Source organism: Pseudophryne corroboree, chromosome 1 (genome assembly GCF_028390025.1).
Source record: "Pseudophryne corroboree isolate aPseCor3 chromosome 1, aPseCor3.hap2, whole genome shotgun sequence".
Taxonomy (NCBI): domain Eukaryota; kingdom Metazoa; phylum Chordata; class Amphibia; order Anura; family Myobatrachidae; genus Pseudophryne; species Pseudophryne corroboree.
Window position 1 is genome coordinate 1,087,596,980 of NC_086444.1, and position 24,801 is coordinate 1,087,621,780.

Genomic DNA, 24,801 nt, shown 5'->3' on the forward strand with positions numbered 1-24,801 from the left:
GCAGACATTAATTCTGTGCTTCAATCCTGCCAAAGATCATAGTTACTTTTAGATGTTAGAGTAAATGACTTATCCGGCGCTGTCAGAATGTAGATGTCATCTGGATATAACCATCAAACTTCCATTTGCATGTCATTAAGTTTCACCATAGGGAAAATGAAACAAAGTGGCAATAGTGAGAAACAATTTACAAAAAAAGGTTAAAATCAAAAGTTCTGTCAATATTTCCACCATTAGCTTCTGGTAACTCAAAAAGTGCAGGCTAATTACTGGATGACAATGGAACCATGGCCAAACAGTTCCAATCTTAGCAAGGACAAATGTTGGAAGTTGAAATGAATCCAATCGATATCCACGCCGGTCACCGTTAATGTACCTCGCGCTCCCTGAAGTCCCAGAAGGCTCCCTTGGAACTGTTTGGCCAAGGTTCCATTGTCATCCGGTAATTAGCCTGCACTTTTTGAGTTACCAGAAGCTAATGGTGGAACTTTTGATTTTAACCTTTGTTTGTAAATTGTTTCTCACTGTATTAAACAAGCTTCACTATTGCCACTTTGTTTCATTTTCCCTATGGTGAAACTTAATGACATGCAAATGGAAGTTTGATGGTTATATCAGATCTAAATTCTGACAGTGCCGGCTAAGTCATTTACTCTAATTTCTTTGTTTGCACTTTATCACGTTGGTGAGGGGTTAAGGATACCTCATAAGAGTTCATGTAAGCTGGCAGCAGTACATTGCGCATAGAGCTTTTGATTACCCTCTATTTTTGGATACTTTTAGATGTTACATTTAGTGCCATTTGATACTCAACAGAATGTTATCTCGATACAAATGATACTTGATTTGAGCAAAATATCTTGCTATGTTGTAACTGTACTATCTTATCAATGGAGGTCTGCAGTATCTCCTTCCGAATGGAATATAGTTATAAAATATTTCTTATTGTGGGCAGAAAGCACATTAGAAATCTTTCCTACATCCAAACCTTCATATATATATATATTTACAGTACATGCATGTGAAGTTTATTGATTGCCATATGCAGTCTTTTGAACTAATGACACTACACGTTGATCATACACAAACCATTTAGAGAGGGATCAAATCATATTCCCCTACTTAAATTGATATATGTTTATGTGCTATATGCCCCTAATAGAAGGTAGTACGTCTGTATTCAGCTAATATCCAATTATATTTGTAATATGCGCATGCCAATATAACGTTCCATTACCCTTATGTCTGTATATATTTTGGGGCAAGTCAAGAGCTGTTATATACGTGTAGTAGTAACATAGGACAATTAAATGCTCCTCTGTACTGACAGTAATCGTACTTGATGTCCTGTAGTTCAATACACAATTATCAATTACTCTTATTCCCTGCTTGATTTATATATGTATTTGTGTATTGTATGCCCCTCAAAAGAGATAATGCGTCCGTATTAAGCTGGTATCAGATTATGTCTATGATATGCTCATGCCCATGTTGCATTCCACATCCCTCATATATATAGGTTATGGGGCAGTTTTAAAGCTATCACATAAGTGTAGTAATAACGTAGGGCAGTTATATACTCCTTTGTACTGACTCAGTACAAAGGAGTATATAACTGCCCTATGTTATTACTACACTTATGTGATAGCTTTAAAACTGCCCCATAACCTATATATATGAGGGATGTGGAATGCAACATGGGCATGAGCATATCATAGACATAATCTGATACCAGCTGAATACGGACGCATTATCTCTTTTGAGGGGCATACAATACACAAATACATATATAAATCAAGCAGGGAATAAGAGTAATTGATAATTGTGTATTGAACTACAGGACATCAAGTACGATTACTGTCAGTACAGAGGAGCATTTAATTGTCCTATGTTACTACTACACGTATATAACAGCTCTTGACTTGCCCCAAAATATATACAGACATGAGGGTAATGGAACGTTATATTGGCATGCGCATATTACAAATATAATTGGATATTAGCTGAATACAGACGTACTACCTTCTATTAGGGGCATATAGCACATAAACATATAACAATTTAAGTAGGGGAATATGAATTGATCCCTCTCTAAATGGTTTGTGTATGATCAACGTGTAGTGTCATTAGTTCAAAAGGCTGCATATGTCAATCAATAAACTTCACATGCATGTACTGTACATATATATATATATATATATATATGAAGGTTTGGATGTAGGAAAGATTTCTAATGTGCTTTCTGCCCACAATAAGAAATCTTTTATAACTATATTCCATTCGGAATGAGATACTGCAGACCTCCATTGATAAGATAGTACAGTTACAACATAGCAGGATATTTTGCTCAAATCAAGTATCATTTATATCGAGATAACATTCTGTTGAGTATCAAATGGCACTAAATGTAACATCTAAAAGTAACTATGATCTTTGGCAGGATTGAAGCACAGAATTAATGTCTGCACTGGGAATTTTTGTCCCCATCAAACAGTAGAAGGCTCATATACAATCAGGAGCAAATATTGTTTAGAATAACATAATAAGGTTGTTACAGGTTCATGAAGAATTTCATTATTAATTAGGGATTATTATACTAATAATAAAGAATACATATATATATATATATATATATATCCCAATTTTTATTCTTCTTAGGAATATAGCAGTGGAATACTATGTGTACATAAAACATAAATAAATGACAGGTGGCACACAGCTTTGATGTTAATTTTCTTTATTATTTGACACCAGGATAAATAAATTCTCTCTTTTTCTTTATTTGTCCATTTTTATGATTCACGTCTATTATTTTTTTATTGTTTTTATACTTCACCTTTACGGCCCATTTCAGGGTCTTAATACTTCATATGGGACATTAATAAAGTTGATATATTCCATATGGGTATTGGTAGGTACTATGAATTAAGTGTCAATATATATATATATATATATATATATAAAGTATAGAGACACAGATCTAATATCAAGAATCTTTGTTGGTCTTGGGAGAGAGTGCACCCAGAGAAACTGATCCCCTTTTCCTTACCCTGTTTGACTCTGCTTCCCCGTCAGATTTGTATTTTTTAAATGCTCGCCTTTTCTTGCCCATAAGTTCCTTAATCTTTTTGTTTAGCCACATCGGTTTATGATTTGTATTCCTTTTTTTGCTGCTCGTAGGAATAAATTTGAGAGTATTTTTAGCTAGCAGAAATTTTAGTACCTCCCATTTCTCCGTAGTATTTTTCCTAAAAACAAACCTTCCCATTCAATATCCCTGAAAAATACCCTCATCTTATCAAAATTTGCTTTGCTAAAGTTTAGAGTCCTAGTTGAGCCAGTATAGGGCTGTTTATGGAAACTGATATTGAATGTGACCATATTGTGGTCGCTGTTTCCTATGGGTTCCCCTACTATAATACCTGATACCAAATCCCCATTGTTTGTTAATATCAGGTCTAAGATTGCATTGTACCTAGTTGGTTCCTCAATTAGTTGAACTAAGTAGTTATCATTAAGGGTGTTTAAAAACATATTGCCCCTAGCAGTATCACATGAATCGTTTTTCCAGTTTATCTCTGGATAGTTAAAATCTCCCATCACTACTATGTCTCCTACTCCTGCTGCTCTTTCAATTTGCCTTAGTAACAATTCCTCATCAGATGCATTGATACCAGGCGGCCTATAGCATACACTTTTTTATTCCTTTTTCCCTGCATGCAATTTCTACCCATAATGTCTCGACCGTGTCTACAGTCCCCTCCTGAATATCTTCCTGTATATCAGGTTTTAAAAGTGGCTTTACGTAAAGACACACCCCTCCACCATTTTTATTTAGTCTGTCTCTCCTAAACAGTGTATAGCCCTCTAGATTGACTGTCCAATCATGAGAGTTTCAGTAATGCCTATAATATCATACTGTTTGCTTGCTGCAAGTATTTCTAGTTCGCCCTTTTTACCAGTAATGCTTCTGGCGTTTACATACATACAACTAAGATAAGTATGGGACATTAGGGACATCTTGCGTTAGGGACATCTTTCACCTTATGTAGCAATGATAACCTGTAATCGTCATTGGTTAGTGCTTTGGTAAAATCTCTTTTAGTACCCATGTTAGTAACCTTACCGCCTGCTCTTACCCTCCCCCCAACTTCTCCCCCATTTCGTTTACTACCGCCATCCCCACTATTCTCACTGCATGACCCATAGTTTCTAGCTAAACCCTCCCCCCAGGCTCCTAGTTTAAAATCTCCTCCAATCTTCTAACCATCCTTCGCCCCAGCACCGCTGCCCCCTCCTCAGTCAGGTGCAATCCATCACGACAAAAGAGATGGCGCCTGACTGAGAAGTCCGCCCAGTGTTCCAGGAACACAAACCCCTCTTTCCTGCACCAATCCCTAAGCCACACATGTACCTCCCTAATCTCCCTCTGCCTTCCTTATAGTCCAGTCCTTCTAAGCCTTTAATCAATTTAGTAGCTCGCCTTTGAACACTTTCGAGTTCACTGATGTCTTTTTTATACAATTGTGCCCAAAACTGAACACAATATTCCAGGTGCGGATGTACCAATGCCTTATACAGCGGCAGGATTACATCCTCGTCCCTTGTCTCAATTCCCCTTTTTATGCACGCTAGCACCTTACTTGCCTTCTTTACTGCGTTTTGACATTGTGTATGGTTATTAAGCCTATTATCAATGAATACCCCCAAATCTTTTTCCAACTCTGTTTCCCCTAGGCCAGGCATGTCCAAACTGTGGCCCTCCAGCTGTTGAGAAACTACATATCCCAGCATGCCCTGACACAGCTTTAGCATTCTCTGACAGCAAAACTGTGTCAGGGCATGCTGGGATATGTAGTTTCACAACAGCTGGAGGGCCACAGTTTGGACATGCCTGCCCTAGGCGTTCCCCATTTAATATGTAGGATGCAAGTTTGTTTTTTGGTCCCAAAATGCATAACCTTGCATTTGTCTGTATTGAACCTCATTTTTCATTTAGACGCCCAGAGTTCAAGTTTAGATAGATCATTCTGCAAGGACTTCACATCCAATTCTGAAGTAATTACCTTACACAGTTTAGTATCATCTGCAAAGATTGACAGTGTGCTTTCCAGGCCTATTTCTAGGTCATTGATAAATATGTTAAACAGTAGTGGTCCGAGTACGGACCCTTGTGGTATTCCGCTGACTACTGGGGACCAAGTTGAGGACTTCCCGTTGACCACTACTCGCTGTACCCTGCTATCCAACCAGCTGCTTATCCATGTGCAAATAGTTTTTCCTAGGCCAAGCTCCTTTAATTTGATCATCAGTCTCCTGTGAGGAACAGTATCGAAGGCTTTTGCAAAATCTAGGAAGACCACATCCACTGCTTTTCCTTGATCAAGATTATTGCTCACTTCCTCGTAGAAGCTAATTAAGTTAGTCTGACATGACCTGTCCCTCACAAACCCATGCTGGTTCTTGCTAATAATCCTAGCGTACTGTAGATACTCCTGTATGCCGTCCCTTAGAATTCCTTCCAATATTTTCCCCACTATAGATGTTAAACTAACTAGTCTGTAGTTTCCCGGAAGATTTTTGGATCAATTTTTAAATAATGGCACTACCTCAGCTATACGCCAATCCTTCGGTACCATGCCTGATCTAATTGAACAGTTAAAAATCAAGTATAATAGGAGACAGCATAACTACAGAATGGCCAGAGCAATGTACACAAAAATTGGTACACATATGACTTACAATATGGGAACAAACACTGTGGGGGTAAGACACCCCTAGCACCCCTAGGGATGGGACAGCAGCACAGAGTATTTCAGCAGACAGCATAACTGTGGAATGCCTGGAGCAATTGACAACAAACTTGGTACACAGATGATTTACAATCTGGGAACAAACAATGTGGAGGAAAGACACCCCTAACACCCCTAGGGGTGGGACAGCAGCACAGAGTATTTTAGGAGACAGCATAACTCCAGAATGCCTGGATCAATTTACACCAAACTTGGCACACATATGACTTACAATCTGGGAACAAACACTGTGGGGCTTGACACCCCTAGAACCTATATGGGTGAGGCAGCATCACAGAGTATTTAAGCCAACAGAATAACTCTGGAATGCCAAGAGAAATATACACCAAACTTGGTACACATATGACTTACAATCTGAGAACAAACACTGTGGGGGTAACACACCCCTAGGCAGGGCCGTCTTTTCATATGGGCTCAATGGGCTCTTGCCCAAGGGCCCCAAGAGTATAAGGGCCATAGCCTGATAGCTGAGGGTCCCCTCTTTCTAGGGGTACCAGATTTTTTAAAATCGGCTTTGGGGAACCGGAGATATCCGACTTGAAAGCAGTGGTCCCCATCCAAGCCTGTTAATTGCTCTTCCCATCCAGATATCTCGGGTTTTGTCTGACTAAGAGTCTTTCTGAGGGTATAATCCAAAAGATGGAACTCTCCTCTTTCAGTGGACACTGGTAGCTTGTATCTACTATGCCCAGGAACAGAGATATCAGCCTTCAAGTTGCTGGTCCCTGCTCCAGCTCCACACGCCTAATATTCAGTTTTATACTTTCGTTGGTGAATTGCTCTGGCTTCTGAACTCTTATCCCCAAGTCCCCAGCACCACCTGAAAGGTGGGACTCTCTAGTTTTGTATCCCATTCAAAGCTAAGAAATATATTTTCAGGAACTTGAGATATCTGCAGTCAAGTAAGCTGCCCCCCCACCGGAAAATGATGAATATTAATCCCACTCCACTATCCACCCCTCCCCTACTTATTAAACACCCCATACCACCCTGGAAGTCATGTACCAGGGCTTCTTCATTCAGCCCAATGCTCCCGTCTACAGTTTAGCCCCATCGGTGCAGTAAAGGAGTAATTAGCAGAAATTACTGCTCCAGGTCCTACATGCTGAGTGGAAGATAGATCACCCCCTACTGCCCGCGGGACATCAAAGCTGCCGCTGATAGCACCCCCCACCCCTAGCGCTGGAGGATGGGTAGGGGGCCCAGTGCATTTCTGAGCCCAGGGGCCTACACCGATGTTAAGACAGACCTGCCCCTATTGGTGGGCAAGCAGCACAGACTATATCAGGACATGCATAATATGTCAGTGATGACAGGGTTGTATGTGACAGTGGTAGTAACATGATGTAAGAAGGGGAATGGAGATAGCTGGAAGCCAGACATTGACAGTTATATAGTGGGAGGAGCAGGGTCCCCAGCAGCACACAGTATATTAGGAGATGCATAATATGTCAAGAAGGACAGAGCTGCATGTGACAGGAGCAGTGACATGATGTCAGGATGGGAATGGAGGTAGCACAAACCCACATACTGAGAGTTATATAGTGGAAGTAGCACGGTCCCCCAGCAGCCAGAGTATATCAGGAGATGCATAATGTGCTGCGCTATATAAGAAACTGTAAATAAATCGATAATTTCACAGGGCCACTGACATGATGTGAGAAGGATTGCAGGCAGCAGAAAGCCACAAACTGAAAGCTATATAGTGTAAACAGCAGGGTCCCTTGGTGGGACCAATAGGGGTCCGGCCACTACACAAAGTGGGTCAGGGAAGCAAGATGTGCCTATATACTAGATCTCCAACAAACGTAAATTAACGAACAATTATAATTCGACTTTACCATCCTCATCCCGTAGCGAAGCACGGGTATTCAGCTAGTCCTAAATAATTGCAGTCTAGTGAAAAGCTGATTCTAGGCTCTTACCAAGTGAAGTGACGAGTTGATGAACTTCGTATAACAGAAGTGACAAATAACAAATCGTTGTAACCAAAAGTTTTTGTACAAAACCAGATGTACCCAGACACAAACCTCTGCTTTATGCTGTAGTGTAGTATAGAGATGAGCGGGTTCGGTTCCTCGGAATCCGAACCCGCCCGAACTTCATGTTTTTTTTCACGGGTCCGAGCGACTCGGATCTTCCCGCCTTGCTCGGTTAACCCGAGCGCGCCCGAACGTCATCATGACGCTGTCGGATTCTCGCGAGGCTCGGATTCTATCGCGAGACTCGGATTCTATATAAGGAGCCGCGCGTCGCCGCCATTTTCACTCGTGCATTGAGATTGATAGGGAGAGGACGTGTCTGGCGTCCTCTCCATTAGAATAGAGATAGATTAGATAGAGAGAGAGAGATTGTGCAGAGTCGCAGACAGAGTTAGTTTACCACAGTCAGTGACCAGTGCAGTTGCTAGTTAACTTTTATTTAATATAATATATCCGTTCACTTCTCTCTGCTATATCCGTTCTCTGCCTGAAAAAAAAAACGATACACAGCACAGTCAGTCACACAGTGTGACTCAGTCTGTGTGCACTCAGCTCAGCCCAGTGTGCTGCACAGTCATCAATGTATAAATTAAAAGCTTATAATTAATTGTGGGGGAGACTGGGGAGCACTGCAGGTTGTTAGCAGGAGCCAGGAGTACAATTATATTAATTAACAGTGCACACTTTTGCTGCAGGAGTGGTGACCAGTGCCTGACCACCAGTATAGTATTGTTGTATACTACTAATATCTCTTTAAATATCAACCAGTCTATATTAGCAGCAGACACAGTACAGTGCGGTAGTTCACGGCTGTGGCTACCTCTGTGTCGGCACACGGCAGGCAGTCCGTCCGACCAGAATTGTATTATTTATTATTATATACCTACCACCTAACCGTGGTTTTTTTTTCATTCTTTATACCGTCATAGTGTCATCCTAATTGTTACGAGTATACTACTATCTCTTTATCAACCAGTGTACAGTGCGGTAGTTCACGGCTGTGGCTACCTCTGTGTCGGCACACGGCAGGCAGTCCGTCCGACCAGAATTGTATTATTTATTATTATATACCTACCACCTAACCGTGGTTTTTTTTTTCATTCTTTATACCGTCATAGTGTCATCCTAATTGTTACGAGTATACTACTATCTCTTTATCAACCAGTGTACAGTGCGGTAGTTCACGGCTGTGGCTACCTCTGTGTCGGCACACGGCAGGCAGTCCGTCCGACCAGAATTGTATTATTTATTATTATATACCTACCACCTAACCGTGGTTTTTTTTTCATTCTTTATACCGTCATAGTGTCATCCTAATTGTTACGAGTATACTACTATCTCTTTATCAACCAGTGTACAGTGCGGTAGTTCACGGCTGTGGCTACCTCTGTGTCGGCACACGGCAGGCAGTCCGTCCGACCAGAATTGTATTATTTATTATTATATACCTACCACCTAACCGTGGTTTTTTTTTCATTCTTTATACCGTCATAGTGTCATCCTAATTGTTACGAGTATACTACTATCTCTTTATCAACCAGTGTACAGTGCGGTAGTTCACGGCTGTGGCTACCTCTGTGTCGGCACACGGCAGGCAGTCCGTCCGACCAGAATTGTATTATTTATTATTATATACCTACCACCTAACCGTGGTTTTTTTTTTCATTCTTTATACCGTCATAGTGTCATCCTAATTGTTACGAGTATACTACTATCTCTTTATCAACCAGTGTATAGTGCGGTAGTTCACGGCTGTGGCTACCTCTGTGTCGGCACACGGCAGGCAGTCCGTCCGACCAGAATTGTATTATTTATTATTATATACCTACCACCTAACCGTGGTTTTTTTTTCATTCTTTATACCGTCATAGTGTCATCCTAATTGTTACGAGTATACTACTATCTCTTTATCAACCAGTGTACAGTGCGGTAGTTCACGGCTGTGGCTACCTCTGTGTCGGCACACGGCAGGCAGTCCGTCCGACCAGAATTGTATTATTTATTATTATATACCTACCACCTAACCGTGGTTTTTTTTTTCATTCTTTATACCGTCATAGTGTCATCCTAATTGTTACGAGTATACTACTATCTCTTTATCAACCAGTGTACAGTGCGGTAGTTCACGGCTGTGGCTACCTCTGTGTCGGCACACGGCAGGCAGTCCGTCCGACCAGAATTGTATTATTTATTATTATATACCTACCACCTAACCGTGGTTTTTTTTTTCATTCTTTATACCGTCATAGTGTCATCCTAATTGTTACGAGTATACTACTATCTCTTTATCAACCAGTGTACAGTGCGGTAGTTCACGGCTGTGGCTACCTCTGTGTCGGCACACGGCAGGCAGTCCGTCCGACCAGAATTGTATTATTTATTATTATATACCTACCACCTAACCGTGGTTTTTTTTTCATTCTTTATACCGTCATAGTGTCATCCTAATTGTTACGAGTATACTACTATCTCTTTATCAACCAGTGTACAGTGCGGTAGTTCACGGCTGTGGCTACCTCTGTGTCGGCACACGGCAGGCAGTCCGTCCGACCAGAATTGTATTATTTATTATTATATACCTACCACCTAACCGTGGTTTTTTTTTCATTCTTTATACCGTCATAGTGTCATCCTAATTGTTACGAGTATACTACTATCTCTTTATCAACCAGTGTACAGTGCGGTAGTTCACGGCTGTGGCTACCTCTGTGTCGGCACACGGCAGGCAGTCCGTCCGACCAGAATTGTATTATTTATTATTATATACCTACCACCTAACCGTGGTTTTTTTTTTCATTCTTTATACCGTCATAGTGTCATCCTAATTGTTACGAGTATACTACTATCTCTTTATCAACCAGTGTACAGTGCGGTAGTTCACGGCTGTGGCTACCTCTGTGTCGGCACACGGCAGGCAGTCCGTCCGACCAGAATTGTATTATTTATTATTATATACCTACCACCTAACCGTGTTTTTTTTTTTCATTCTTTATACCGTCATAGTGTCATCCTAATTGTTACGAGTATACTACTATCTCTTTATCAACCAGTGTACAGTGCGGTAGTTCACGGCTGTGGCTACCTCTGTGTCGGCACACGGCAGGCAGTCCGTCCGACCAGAATTGTATTATTTATTATTATATACCTACCACCTAACCGTGGTTTTTTTTTCATTCTTTATACCGTCATAGTGTCATCCTAATTGTTACGAGTATACTACTATCTCTTTATCAACCAGTGTACAGTGCGGTAGTTCACGGCTGTGGCTACCTCTGTGTCGGCAGTCGGCAGGCAGTCCGTCCATCCATAATTGTATTATTATTATAATATATACCACCTAACCGTGGTTTTTTTATACCACCTAACCGTGGCAGTCCGTCCATAATTGTATACTAGTATCCAATCCATCCATCTCCATTGTTTACCTGAGGTGCCTTTTAGTTCTGCCTATAAAATATGGAGAACAAAAAAGTTGAGGTTCCAAAATTAGGGAAAGATCAAGATCCACTTCCACCTCGTGCTGAAGCTGCTGCCACTAGTCATGGCCGAGACGATGAAATGCCAGCAACGTCGTCTGCCAAGGCCGATGCCCAATGTCATAGTACAGAGCATGTCAAATCCAAAACACCAAATATCAGAAAAAAAAGGACTCCAAAACCTAAAATAAAATTGTCGGAGGAGAAGCGTAAACTTGCCAATATGCCATTTACCACACGGAGTGGCAAGGAACGGCTGAGGCCCTGGCCTATGTTCATGGCTAGTGGTTCAGCTTCACATGAGGATGGAAGCACTCAGCCTCTCGCTAGAAAACTGAAAAGACTCAAGCTGGCAAAAGCACCGCAAAGAACTGTGCGTTCTTTGAAATCCCAAATCCACAAGGAGAGTCCAATTGTGTCGTTTGCGATGCCTGACCTTCCCAACACTGGACGTGAAGAGCATGCGCCTTCCACTATTTGCATGCCCCCTGCAAGTGCTGGAAGGAGCACCCGCAGTCCAGTTCCTGATAGTCAGATTGAAGATGTCAGTGTTGAAGTACACCAGGATGAGGAGGATATGGGTGTTGCTGGCGCTGGGGAGGAAATTGACCAGGAGGATTCTGATGGTGAGGTGGTTTGTTTAAGTCAGGCACCCGGGGAGACACCTGTTGTCCGTGGGAGGAATATGGCCGTTGACATGCCAGGTGAAAATACCAAAAAAATCAGCTCTTCGGTGTGGAGGTATTTCACCACAAATGCGGACAACAGGTGTCAAGCCGTGTGTTCCCTTTGTCAAGCTGTAATAAGTAGGGGTAAGGACGTTAACCACCTCGGAACATCCTCCCTTATACGTCACCTGCAGCGCATTCATAATAAGTCAGTGACAAGTTCAAAAACTTTGGGTGACAGCGGAAGCAGTCCACTGACCAGTAAATCCCTTCCTCTTGTAACCAAGCTCACGCAAACCACCCCACCAACTCCCTCAGTGTCAATTTCCTCCTTCCCCAGGAATGCCAATAGTCCTGCAGGCCATGTCACTGGCAAGTCTGACGAGTCCTCTCCTGCCTGGGATTCCTCCGATGCATCCTTGCGTGTAACGCCTACTGCTGCTGGCGCTGCTGTTGTTGCCGCTGGGAGTCGATGGTCATCCCAGAGGGGAAGTCGTAAGCCCACTTGTACTACTTCCAGTAAGCAATTGACTGTTCAACAGTCCTTTGCGAGGAAGATGAAATATCACAGCAGTCATCCTACTGCAAAGCGGATAACTGAGGCCTTGGCATCCTGGGTGGTGAGAAACGTGGTTCCGGTATCCATCATTACTGCAGAGCCAACTAGAGACTTGTTGGAGGTACTGTGTCCCCGGTACCAAATACCATCTAGGTTCCATTTCTCTAGGCAGGCGATACCGAAAATGTACACAGACCTCAGAAAAAGAGTCACCAGTGTCCTAAAAAATGCAGCTGTACCCAATGTCCACTTAACCACGGACATGTGGACAAGTGGAGCAGGGCAGGGTCAGGACTATATGACTGTGACAGCCCACTGGGTAGATGTATGGACTCCCGCCGCAAGAACAGCAGCGGCGGCACCAGTAGCAGCATCTCGCAAACGCCAACTCTTTCCTAGGCAGGCTACGCTTTGTATCACCGCTTTCCAGAATACGCACACAGCTGAAAACCTCTTACGGCAACTGAGGAAGATCATCGCGGAATGGCTTACCCCAATTGGACTCTCCTGTGGATTTGTGGCATCGGACAACGCCAGCAATATTGTGTGTGCATTAAATCTGGGCCAATTCCAGCACGTCCCATGTTTTGCACATACCTTGAATTTGGTGGTGCAGAATTTTTTAAAAAACGACAGGGGCGTGCAAGAGATGCTGTCGGTGGCCAGAAGAATTGCGGGACACTTTCGGCGTACAGGCACCACGTACAGAAAACTGGAGCACCACCAAAAACTACTGAACCTGCCCTGCCATCATCTGAAGCAAGAAGTGGTAACGAGGTGGAATTCAACCCTCTATATGCTTCAGAGGTTGGAGGAGCAGCAAAAGGCCATTCAAGCCTATACAATTGAGCACGATATAGTAGGTGGAATGCACCTGTCTCAAGTGCAGTGGAGAATGATTTCAACGTTGTGCAAGGTTCTGATGCCCTTTGAACTTGCCACACGTGAAGTCAGTTCAGACACTGCCAGCCTGAGTCAGGTCATTCCCCTCATCAGGCTTTTGCAGAAGAAGCTGGAGGCATTGAAGGAGGAGCTAACACGGAGCGATTCCGCTAGGCATGTGGGACTTGTGGATGCAGCCCTTAATTCGCTTAACAAGGATTCACGGGTGGTCAATCTGTTGAAATCAGAGCACTACATTTTGGCCACCGTGCTCGATCCTAGATTTAAAGCCTACCTTGGATCTCTCTTTCCGGCAGACACAGGTCTGCTGGGGTTGAAAGACCTGCTGGTGACAAAATTGTCAAGTCAAGCGGAACGCGACCTGTCAACATCTCCTCCTTCACATTCTCCCGCAACTGGGGGTGCGAGGAAAAGGCTCAGAATTCCGAGCCCACCCGCTGGCGGTGATGCAGGGCAGTCTGGAGCGACTGCTGATGCTGACATCTGGTCCGGACTGAAGGACCTGACAACGATTACGGACATGTCGTCTACTGTCACTGCATATGATTCTCTCAACATTGATAGAATGGTGGAGGATTATATGAGTGACCGCATCCAAGTAGGCACGTCACACAGTCCGTACTTATACTGGCAGGAAAAAGAGGCAATTTGGAGGCCCTTGCACAAACTGGCTTTATTCTACCTAAGTTGCCCTCCCACAAGTGTGTACTCCGAAAGAGTGTTTAGTGCCGCCGCTCACCTTGTCAGCAATCGGCGTACGAGGTTACATCCAGAAAATGTGGAGAAGATGATGTTCATTAAAATGAATTATAATCAATTCCTCCGCGGAGACATTGACCAGCAGCAATTGCCTCCACAAAGTACACAGGGAGCTGAGATGGTGGATTCCAGTGGGGACGAATTGATAATCTGTGAGGAGGGGGATGTACACGGTGATATATCGGAGGGTGAAGATGAGGTGGACATCTTGCCTCTGTAGAGCCAGTTTGTGCAAGGAGAGATTAATTGCTTCTTTTTTGGGGGGGGTCCAAACCAACCCGTCATATCAGTCACAGTCGTGTGGCAGACCCTGTCACTGAAATGATGGGTTGGTTAAAGTGTGCATGTCCTGTTTTGTTTATACAACATAAGGGTGGGTGGGAGGGCCCAAGGATAATTCCATCTTGCACCTCTTTTTTCTTTTCTTTTTCTTTGCATCATGTGCTGATTGGGGTGGGTTTTTTGGAAGGGACACCCTGCGTGACACTGCAGTGCCACTCCTAGATGGGCCCGGTGTTTGTGTCGGCCACTAGGGTCGCTAATCTTACTCACACAGCTACCTCATTGCGCCTCTTTTTTTCTTTGCGTCATGTGCTGTTTGGGGAGGGTTTTTTGGAAGGGACATCCTGCGTGACACTGCAGTGCCACTCCTAGATGTGCCCGGTGTTTGTGTCGGCCACTAGGGTCGCTAATCTTACTCACACAGTCAGCTACCTCATTGCGCCTCTTTTTTTCTTTGCGTCATGTGCTGTTTGGGGAGGGTTTTTTGGAAGGGCCATCCTGCGTGACACTGCAGTGCCACTCCTAGATGGGCCCGGTGTTTGTGTCGGCCACTAGGGTCGCTAATCTTACTCACACAGCTACCTCATTGCGCCTCTTTTTTTCTTTGCGTCATGTGCTGTTTGGGGAGGGTTTTTTGGAAGGGACATCCTGCGTGACACTGCAGTGCCACTCCTAGATGGGCCCGGTGTTTGTGTCGGCCACTAGGGTCGCTTATCTTACTCACACAGCGACCTCGGTGCAAATTTTAGGACTAAAAATAATATTGTGAGGTGTGAGGTATTCAGAATAGACTGAAAATGAGTGTAAATTATGGTTTTTGAGGTTAATAATACTTTGGGATCAAAATGACCCCCAAATTCTATGATTTAAGCTGTTTTTTAGTGTTTTTTGAAAAAAACACCCGAATCCAAAACACACCCGAATCCGACAAAAAAAATTCGGTGAGGTTTTGCCAAAACGCGTTCGAACCCAAAACACGGCCGCGGAACCGAACCCAAAACCAAAACACAAAACCCGAAAAATTTCAGGCGCTCATCTCTAGTGTAGTATTGGTAGTAGTCAGGGCTGGCTCCAGGACTATTAGCACCCTGAGCAAGAAAATGTCAAAGCGCCCCCCCCCCCCCCCCAATGCACGCGCTGAATGCGTGCACGCTCCTGAAAAAGTGGGCGTGGCCTCGCAATTTCATATTATCAAACTATAAATAAATATATTTTCACACCCCGTCTACGCACACAATTAGCAGCCTAATGGTGGGTACGTCAGCCTAATGGTGGGTCCGTCAGGCAGGGTGTACGGGTTATATGTTTGTGAACTCCGTCGTTTTACAGACGTATTGCGTCAGCCCCACAGCACAGCCGACGGCCAATATATCTACCGATATATTGTAGCATCGTTGTGTGTGAATGGGTGGTCGGCGGACCGCCCATACACATGCTGCAGCAGCCAGAGGTGACGGACAGCTGAACTGGGCGGGCGTTTGTACATGCCCACCAAGTTCATGACGTCAGTCCCCGACGGATCGGGCAGTGTGTATGCTCAACACACTGCCCGTTCCATCCATAGATATATCTGCCGATCAATTGATCGGCAGCTATATCTACCAGTGTGTACCTACATTTACACATAACAGCCAGTGGTGTTCCTTACACATAATGTCTCCAGTATAGTGCCAGATACACATAATGTCTACAGTAGTGCAGTGCCAGATAGGCATGACATGGCCCCCCGCAGTGCCAGATAGACATGACATGCCCCCCAGCAGTGCCAGATAGACATGACATGACCCCCAGCAGTGCCCAATAGACATGATATGCCCCCCAACAGTGCCAGCTACACATGATATGCCCCCCTGAAGTGCCAGATAGACATGATATGCCCCCCAGCAGTGCCAGATAGACATGATATGCCCCACAGCAGTGCCAGATACACATGATATGTCCCCCAGCAGTGCCAGCTACACATGATATGCCCCCAGCAGTGCTAGCTACACATGATATGCCCCCAAGCAGTGCCAGATAGACATGATATGCCCCCAGCAGTGCCAGATAGACATTATATGCCCCCAGCAGTGCCAGCTACACATGACATGCCCCCAGCTGTTCCAGATAGACATGATATGCCCCCCAACAGTGCCAGCTACACATGATATGCCCCCCCGCAGTGCCAGATAGACATGACATGCCCCCCAGCAGTGCCAGATAGACATGACATGCCCCCCAGCAGTTACAGATAGACATGACATGCCCCCCAGCAGTGCCCAATAGACATGATATGCCCCCCAACAGTGCCAGCTACACATGATATGCCCCCGTGAAGTGCCAGATAGACATGATATGCCCCCCAGCAGTGCCAGATAGACATGATATGCCCCACAGCAGTGCCAGATACACATGATATGTCCCCCAGCAGTGCCAGCTACACATAAAATGCCCCCCAGCAGTGTCAGATACACATGATATGCCCCCAGCAGTGCCAGCTACACATGATATGCCCCCAAGCAGTGCCAGATAGACATGATATGCCTCCAGCAGTGCCAGCAACAAATGATATTACCCCAGCAGTGTAAGCTACACATGATATGCCCCCAGCAGGGCCAGCTACACATATGCCCCCTGCAGTGCCAGATAGACATCATATGCCCCCCAGCAGTGCCAGATAGACATTATATGCCCCCAGCAGTGTCAGCTACACATGATATGCCCCCAGCAGTGCCAGATAGACAAGATATGCCCCCCAGCAGTGCCAGCTAGACATGATATGCCCCCAGCAGTGCCAGATAGATAATATATGCCCCCCAGCAGTGCCAGCTAGACATGATATGCCCCCAGCAGTGCCAGATAGACATGATATGCCCCCAGCAGTGCCAGCTACACATGATATGCCCCCAGCAGGGCCAGCTAAACATATGCCCCCCAGCAGTGCCAGATAGGCATCATATGCCCCCCAGCAGTGCCAGATAGACATGATATGCCCCCCAGCAGTTCCAGATACACATGATATGCCCCCCAGCAGTGACAGATAGACATGACATGCCCCCAGCAGTGACAGCTACACATGATATGCCCACAGCAGTGCCAGATAGACATGATATGCCCCACAGCAGTGCCACATACACATGATATGCCCAATAGCAGAGGCAGATAGACATGATATGCCCCCTAGCAGTGCCAGCTACACATGATATGCCCCCCAGCAGTGACAGATAGACATGATATGCCCCCAGCATTGCAAGCTACACATGATATGCCCCCAGCAGTGCCAGATAGACATGATATGCACCCCAGCAGTGTCAGATAGACAAGATATTCCCCCCAGCAGTGCCAGCTAGACAAGATATGCCCCCAGCAGTGCCAGCTACACATATGCCTCCCAGCAGTGCCAGATAGTCATCATATGCCCCCCAGCAGTGCCAGATAGACATGACATGCCCCCCAGCAGTTCCAGATAGACATGACATGCCCCCCAGCAGTGCCCAATAGACATGATATGCCCCCCAACAGTGCCAGCTACACATGATATGCCCCCCTGAAGTGCCAGATAGACATGATATGCCCCCCAGCAGTGCCAGATAGACATGATATGCCCCACAGCAGTGCCTTATACACATGATATGTCCCCCAGCAGTGCCAGCTACACATAAAATGCCCCCCAGCAGTGTCAGCTACACATGATATGCCCCCAAGCAGTGCCAGATAGACATGATATGCCTCCAGCAGTGCCAGCAACAAATGATATTACCCCAGCAGTGTAAGCTACACATGATATGCCCCCAGCAGGGCCAGCTACACATATGCCCCCTGCAGTGCCAGATAGACATCATATGCCCCCCAGCAGTGCCAGATAGACATTATATGCCCCCAGCAGTGTCAGCTACACATGATATGCCCCCAGCAGTGCCAGATAGACAAGATATGCCCCCCAGCAGTGCCAGCTAGACATGATATGCCCCCAGCAGTGCCAGATAGACATGATATGCCCCCAGCAGTGCCAGATAGACAAGATATGCCCCCCAGCAGTGCCAGCTAGACATGATATGCCCCCAGCAGTGCCAGATAGACATGATATGCCCCCAGCAGTGCCAGCTACACATGATATGCCCCCAGCAGGGCCAGTTACATATATGCCCCCCAGCAGTGCCAGATAGACATGATATGCCCCCCAGCAGTGCCAGATAGACATGATATGCCCCCAGCAGTTCCAGATACACATGATATGCCCCCCAGCAGTGACAGATAGACATGACATGCCCCCAGCAGTGACAGCTACACATGATATGCCCACAGCAGTGCCAGATAGACATGATATGCCCCACAGCAGTGCCACATACACATGATATGCCCAATAGCAGTGGCAGATAGACATGATATGCCCCCTAGCAGTACCAGCTACAAATGATATGCCCCCCAGCAGTGACAGATAGACATGATATGCCCCCAGCATTGCCAGCTACACATGATATGCCCCCAGCAGTGCCAGATAGACATGATATGCACCCCAGCAGTGCCAGATAGACAAGATATTCCCCCCAGCAGTGCCAGCTAGACAAGATATGCCCCCAGCAGTGCCAGCTACACATATGCCTCCCAGCAGTGCCAGATAGTCATCATATGCCCCCCAGCAGTGCCAGATAGACATTATATGCTACCCAGCAGTGCCAGCTACACATGATATGCCCCCCAGCAGAGCCAGCTACACATGATATGCCCCCCAGCAGTGCCAGCTACACATGATATGCCCCCAGCAGTGCCAGATACACATGATATACCCCAAAACAGTGCCAGATAGACATGATATGCCCCCCAGCAGAGCCAGCTACACATGATATGCCCCCCCAGCAGAGCCAGCTACACATGATATGCCCCCCAGCAGTGCCAGATAGACATGATTTGCCCCCCCAGCAGTGCCAGCTACACATGATATGCCCCCCAGCAGTGCCAGCTACACATTATATGCCCCCAGCAGTGCCAGCTACAGATGCTATTCCTCCCAGCAGTGCCAGCTACACATGATATGCCCCCAGCAGTGCCAACTACACATATGCTCCCTAGCAGTGCCAGATAGACATCATATGCCCCCCAGCAGTGCCAGATAGACATTATATGCCCCCCAACAGTGCCAGCTACACATGATATGCCCCCTGGCAGTGCCAGCTACACATGATATGCCCCCAGCAGTGCCAGATAGACATGATATGCACCCCAGTAGTGCCAGATAGACATGATATGCCACCCAGCAGTGCCAGCTACACATGATATGCCCCCAGCAGTGCCAGATACACATGATATGCCCCCAGCAGTGCCAGACACATAAATTCCCCCACAGTGCCAGATACATAAATGCCCCCACAGTGCCAGATATGCCCCCACAGTGCCAGATACATAAATGCCCCCACAGTGCAAGATATGCTCCACAATGCCAGATACATAAATGCCCCCACAGTGCCAGATACAAATGCCCCCACAGTGCCAGATACAAATGCCCCCACAGTGTCAGATACATAAATGCCCCCACAGTACCAGATACATAAATGCCCCCACAGTGCCAGATATATAAATGCCTCTACAATGTCCGATACATAAATGCCCCCACAGTGTCCGAAATGCCCCCACAGTGCCTGATATATAAATGCCCCTACAGTGCCCGAAATGCCCCCACAGTGCCAGATACATAAATGCCCCCACAGTGCCCGAAATGCCCACACAGTACCTGCTGTCCTGGGAGGGGCAGTGCTGTGGACCACGGGCAGACTTGCTAAACTATTCAGTGCGTGCTATCAGTGCACGCGTCAGATGCCAGCACCGCACAGCGCGCACAGATTAGAACAGTGTAGGGCTGCAGGCTGGCTCCAGGCTCGAATATGGCAGTGCCAGCATGCGGCGACCATAAAGGGTGGGGCCCTGCGCGTCCGCTCTATTTGAACATGCCTGGAGCCGGCCCTGGTAGTACTGATACTATTGCCCCTAGGGTGCAGCAGGCTGCATACTGTGTGTCCAGATTTCCTATTGATTTATATAATGTGCATAAAGAATGGCTTACCTGTACTCTGAACATAAATGTGTATCACCTGTCCTTTCAGGTGTCAGCCTCCAACACAGTAACTTTCATTTCTTATTCTGTACGTACAGTACAGTTACTTCCTCATAGAACACACTGATCTTCCGACACGCCTCTCTCACTCTATTACTCTGGCTACATTATCCCCAGCGTGATCTCCCGATTTCGTGCTTTCTGCATACACATATACATCACAGGGGCCGCACAGCTCTAATTGCCTAATAATAGCAGACCCTGCAGAGAGCAGCAGGGAAACATGATGGAACCTTCTCCAAAAAAAGCCAGGCGGGAGACAACCCTGATCCGTGTCTGTGATCAGTTCACACGGACAGAGGTCGGCATTATATGTCCTGTTATCAAAGCAGATAACTCTGTACGAGTCCTCTACAAACTCCAAAAGGAATTACTAAGAAAAGTGATTGAAGAAGCCGGGATGATGTTCGGATTGACTGTGCGGGAGATTGATCTAGTTCCATCAGCTTCAAGCACAGAGAATGAAGGCAACTTGTTCATTGAATTTTTTGGACCACAGCGCAATGATTACAGGAGCTTGGAGGAAAGACTGCAATCACAATTAACAGACAAATTAAAAGTAAAGTCCATTGAAGTACACAAAGTTCCAGACAGAAGCCAAGTCATCCCACAGCCAATTATTTCAGGTACATTAATCAGCAAAACACCGCTGTCATGCTGGGCACACACTAAGCGATGTGTGTACCCAGCGACGGCACGATATACAGCATGATACATTGCGCCATCCTTTGCATGATGCAGTAGACAACGGCGTGCTTTATCGTTACCTGCCACCAGAGGCGTATCTAGGGTAGGGCGAGTGGGGCACGTGCCTTGGGCACCTTGGCAGGCCCAGGAGAGGGGGGCGCCGACGGCGGCCAGGGCATCATGCCCCACTCGCCCCCGTCAACCCTAAATGTGAGGGGAGGAGAGCGCAGCGTCTCTCTCTCCCCTCACCGCCGCTGCCAGCACTAGCAGCGCTGCCAGCAGAGCTGCTGTGTCCGGTCTCCGGCGTTAGCCAATCAGAGCTTGCGGACCGGCTCCTGATTAGCTGCCGGTCAGCGAGCTCTGATTGGCTAGCGAACCGGCGCCAGACACAGCCGGGAGACCTGGACGGAGCGGTGAGGGGAAGGAGAGGCGCTGCACTCTCCTCCCCTCACATAAGCGGCCGGTGAGTGAAGGGGGGGGGGGGGCACGGGCACAGTGGGGCATGTATCTGGCACTGTGGGGCACGTATCTGGCACTGTGGGGCACGTATCTGGCACTGTGGGGCATGTAACTGGCACTGTGGGGCATGTATCTGGCAATGTGGGGCAATGTAACTGGCACTGTGGGGCATTGTATCCGGCACTGTGGGGCAATGTAACTGGCACCGTGGGGCAATGTAACTGGCACTGTGGGGCAATGTAACTGGCACTGTGGGGCATGTATCCGGCACTGTGGGGCATGTATCTGGCACTGTGGGGCATGTATCTGGCACTGTGGCGCATGTATCTGGCACTGTGGGGCATGTGTTTGGCACTATGGGGCAATTATCTGCCACTGTGGGGCTTGTATCCGGCACTGTGGGGCAATATTTCTGGCACTGTGGGGCATGTATCTGACACAGTGGGGCAATGTAACTGGCACTGTGGGGCATGTATCCGGCACTGTGGGGCATGTATCCGGCACTGTGGGGCATTGTATCTGGCACTGTGGGGCAATGTAACTGGCACTGTGGGGCATGTATCTGGCACAGTGGGGCATGTATCTGGCACTGTGGGGCATGTATCTGACACAGTGGGGCAATGTAACTGGCACTGAGGGGCATGTATCCGGCAATGTGGGGCATGTATCTGACACAGTGGGGCAATGTAACTGGCACTGTGGGGCATGTATCTGGCACTGTGGGGCATGTAACTGGCACTGTGGGGCATGTATCTGGCACTGAGGGGCAATGTAACTGGCACTGTGGGGCATGTATCTGGCACAGTGGGGCAATGTATCTGGCACTGTGGGGCATGTATCTGACACAGTGGGGCAATGTAACTGGCACTGTGGGGCATGTATCTGGCACAGTGGGGCAATGTATCTGGCTCTGTGGGGCATGAATCTGGCACTGTGGGGCATGTAACTGGCACTGTGGGGCATCTATCTGGCACAGTGGGGCAATGTAACTGGCACTGTGGGGCATGTATCTGGCACAGTGGGGCAATGTATCTGGCACTGTGGGGCATGTATCTGACACAGTGGGGCAATGTAACTGGCACTGTGGGGCATGTATCCGGCACTGTGGGGCATGTATCCGGCACTGTGGGGCATTGTATCTGGCACTGTGGGGCAATGTAACTGGCACTGTGGGACATGTATCTGGCACAGTGGGGCAATGTAACTGGCACTGTGGGGCATGTATCTGACACAGTGGGGCAATGTAACTGGCACTGTGGGGCATGTATCTGACACAGTGGGGCAATGTAACTGGCACTGTGGGGCATGTATCCGGCACTGTGGGGCATGTATCCGGCACTGTGGGGCATTGTATCTGGCACTGTGGGGCAATGTAACTGGCACTGTGGGGCATGTATCTGGCACAGTGGGGCAATGTATCTGGCACTGTGGGGCATGTATCTGACACAGTGGGGCAATGTAACTGGCACTGTGGGGCATGTATCTGGCACAGTGGGGCAATGTATATGGCACTGTGGGGCATGTATCTGGCACTGTGGGCATGTAACTGGCACTGTGGGGCATGTATCTGGCACTGTGGGGCAATGTAACTGGCACTGTGGGGCATGTATCTGGCACAGTGGGGCAATGTATCTGGCACTGTGGGGCATGTATCTGACACAGTGGGGCAATGTAACTGGCACTGTGGGGCATGTATCCGGCACTGTGGGGCATTGTATCTGGCACTGTGGGGCATTGTATCTGGCACTGTGGGGCAATGTAACTGGCACTGTGGGACATGTATCTGGCACAGTGGGGCATGTATCTGGCACTGTGGGGCATGAATCTGACACAGTGGGGCAATGTAACTGGCACTGTGGGGCATGTATCTGGCACTGTGGGGCATGTAACTGGCACTGTGGGGCATGTATCTGGCACTGTGGGGCAATGTAACTGGCACTGTGGGGCATGTATCTGGCACAGTGGGGCAATGTATCTGGCACTGTGGGGCATGTATCTGACACAGTGGGGCAATGTAACTGGCACTGTGGGGCATGTATCCGGCACTGTAGGGCATGTATCCGGCACTGTGGGGCATTGTATCTGGCACTGTGGGGCAATGTAACTGGCACTGTGGGACATGTATCTGGCACAGTGGGGCAATGTAACTGGCACTGTGGGGCATGTATCTGACACAGTGGAGCAATGTAACTGGCACTGTGGGGCATGTATCTGACACAGTGGGGCAATGTAACTGGCACTGTGGGGCATGAATCCGGCAATGTGGGGCATGTATACGGCACTGTGGGGCATTGTATCTGGCACTGTGGGGCAATGTAACTGGCACTGTGGGGGCATGTATCTGACACAGTGGGGCAATGTAACTGGCACTGTGGGGCATGTATCCGGCACTGTGGGGCATTGTATCTGGCACTGTGGGGCAATGTAACTGGCACTGTGCGCCTTCGGCGCGTGCACATGCTTCTTTTTGTGTGCTTTTTTTGGGAGGGAGGGGGGGCGCCAATTTACATCTTGCGCTGGGCTCCAAAAACCCTAGTTACGCCTCTGCCTGCCACATTTAAGGACCCATTTATCAACGAGGGCAGGATGTATTAAAATACATTGCCGCCCCTCGCAGCGATGCTAATCGCACATGTACTGTACTAACATATGCGATTAACATAGCAATGCGGTGACAGAGGCAATACCTTTCAGAAGATGTGCGGGAAGGGGGAGGGGAGGTCTCTGTGGGGTTCGTCACCTCCCAGCATGGCCGGCTCCAGGCATGTTCGAATAGAGCGGCCGCGCAGGGCGCCACCCTTAGTGGGCACCGCCATATTCAAGCCTGGAGCTAGCCTGCTGCTCTAAACTGTTCTGTGCGCACTGCGCAGCGCGCACTGAATAGTTTAGCAAGTCCGCCCGCAGCCCACAGCACTCCCCCTCCCAGCACAGTAGGTACTGTGGGGACATATCTGGCACTGTGGGGGCATTTATGTATCTGGCACTGTGGGGGCATTTATGCATCAGGCACTGTGGGGGCATTTATTTATCGGGCACTGTGGAGGCATTTATGTATCTGTCACTGTGAGGGCATTTATGTATCTGGCAGTATGGGGGCATATCAGGCACTGTGGGGGCATTTATGT

General features: G+C 47.2%; 2 protein-coding genes across 5 annotated transcripts in view; one reads left to right on the top strand and one right to left on the bottom strand.

Moving 5' to 3' along the window:
• LOC134927186 (uncharacterized) overlaps positions 1–20,558 on the bottom strand; it is a 362,077-nt gene extending 341,519 nt beyond the window's left edge. For 2 of the 4 annotated variants that reach the window (XM_063921319.1, XM_063921339.1), the window contains exon 1: positions 20,150–20,304. The gene's annotated coding sequence lies outside the window, so the exon portion shown is untranslated. Of the gene's footprint in view, positions 1–20,149; positions 20,305–20,479 lie in introns of those variants that run through there. The other 2 variants (XM_063921310.1, XM_063921329.1) reach the window with 2 other exon arrangements.
• An 88-nt stretch (positions 20,559–20,646) lies between these two features.
• The window catches only part of LOC134927206 (uncharacterized), a 605,974-nt gene continuing 601,819 nt past the window's right edge, over positions 20,647–24,801 (top strand). The window contains exon 1 of the mRNA XM_063921361.1: positions 20,647–21,156. Within this exon, the coding sequence (XP_063777431.1) occupies positions 20,754–21,156 (403 nt within the window). The 5' untranslated portion in view covers positions 20,647–20,753. The remainder of the gene's footprint in view (positions 21,157–24,801) is intronic.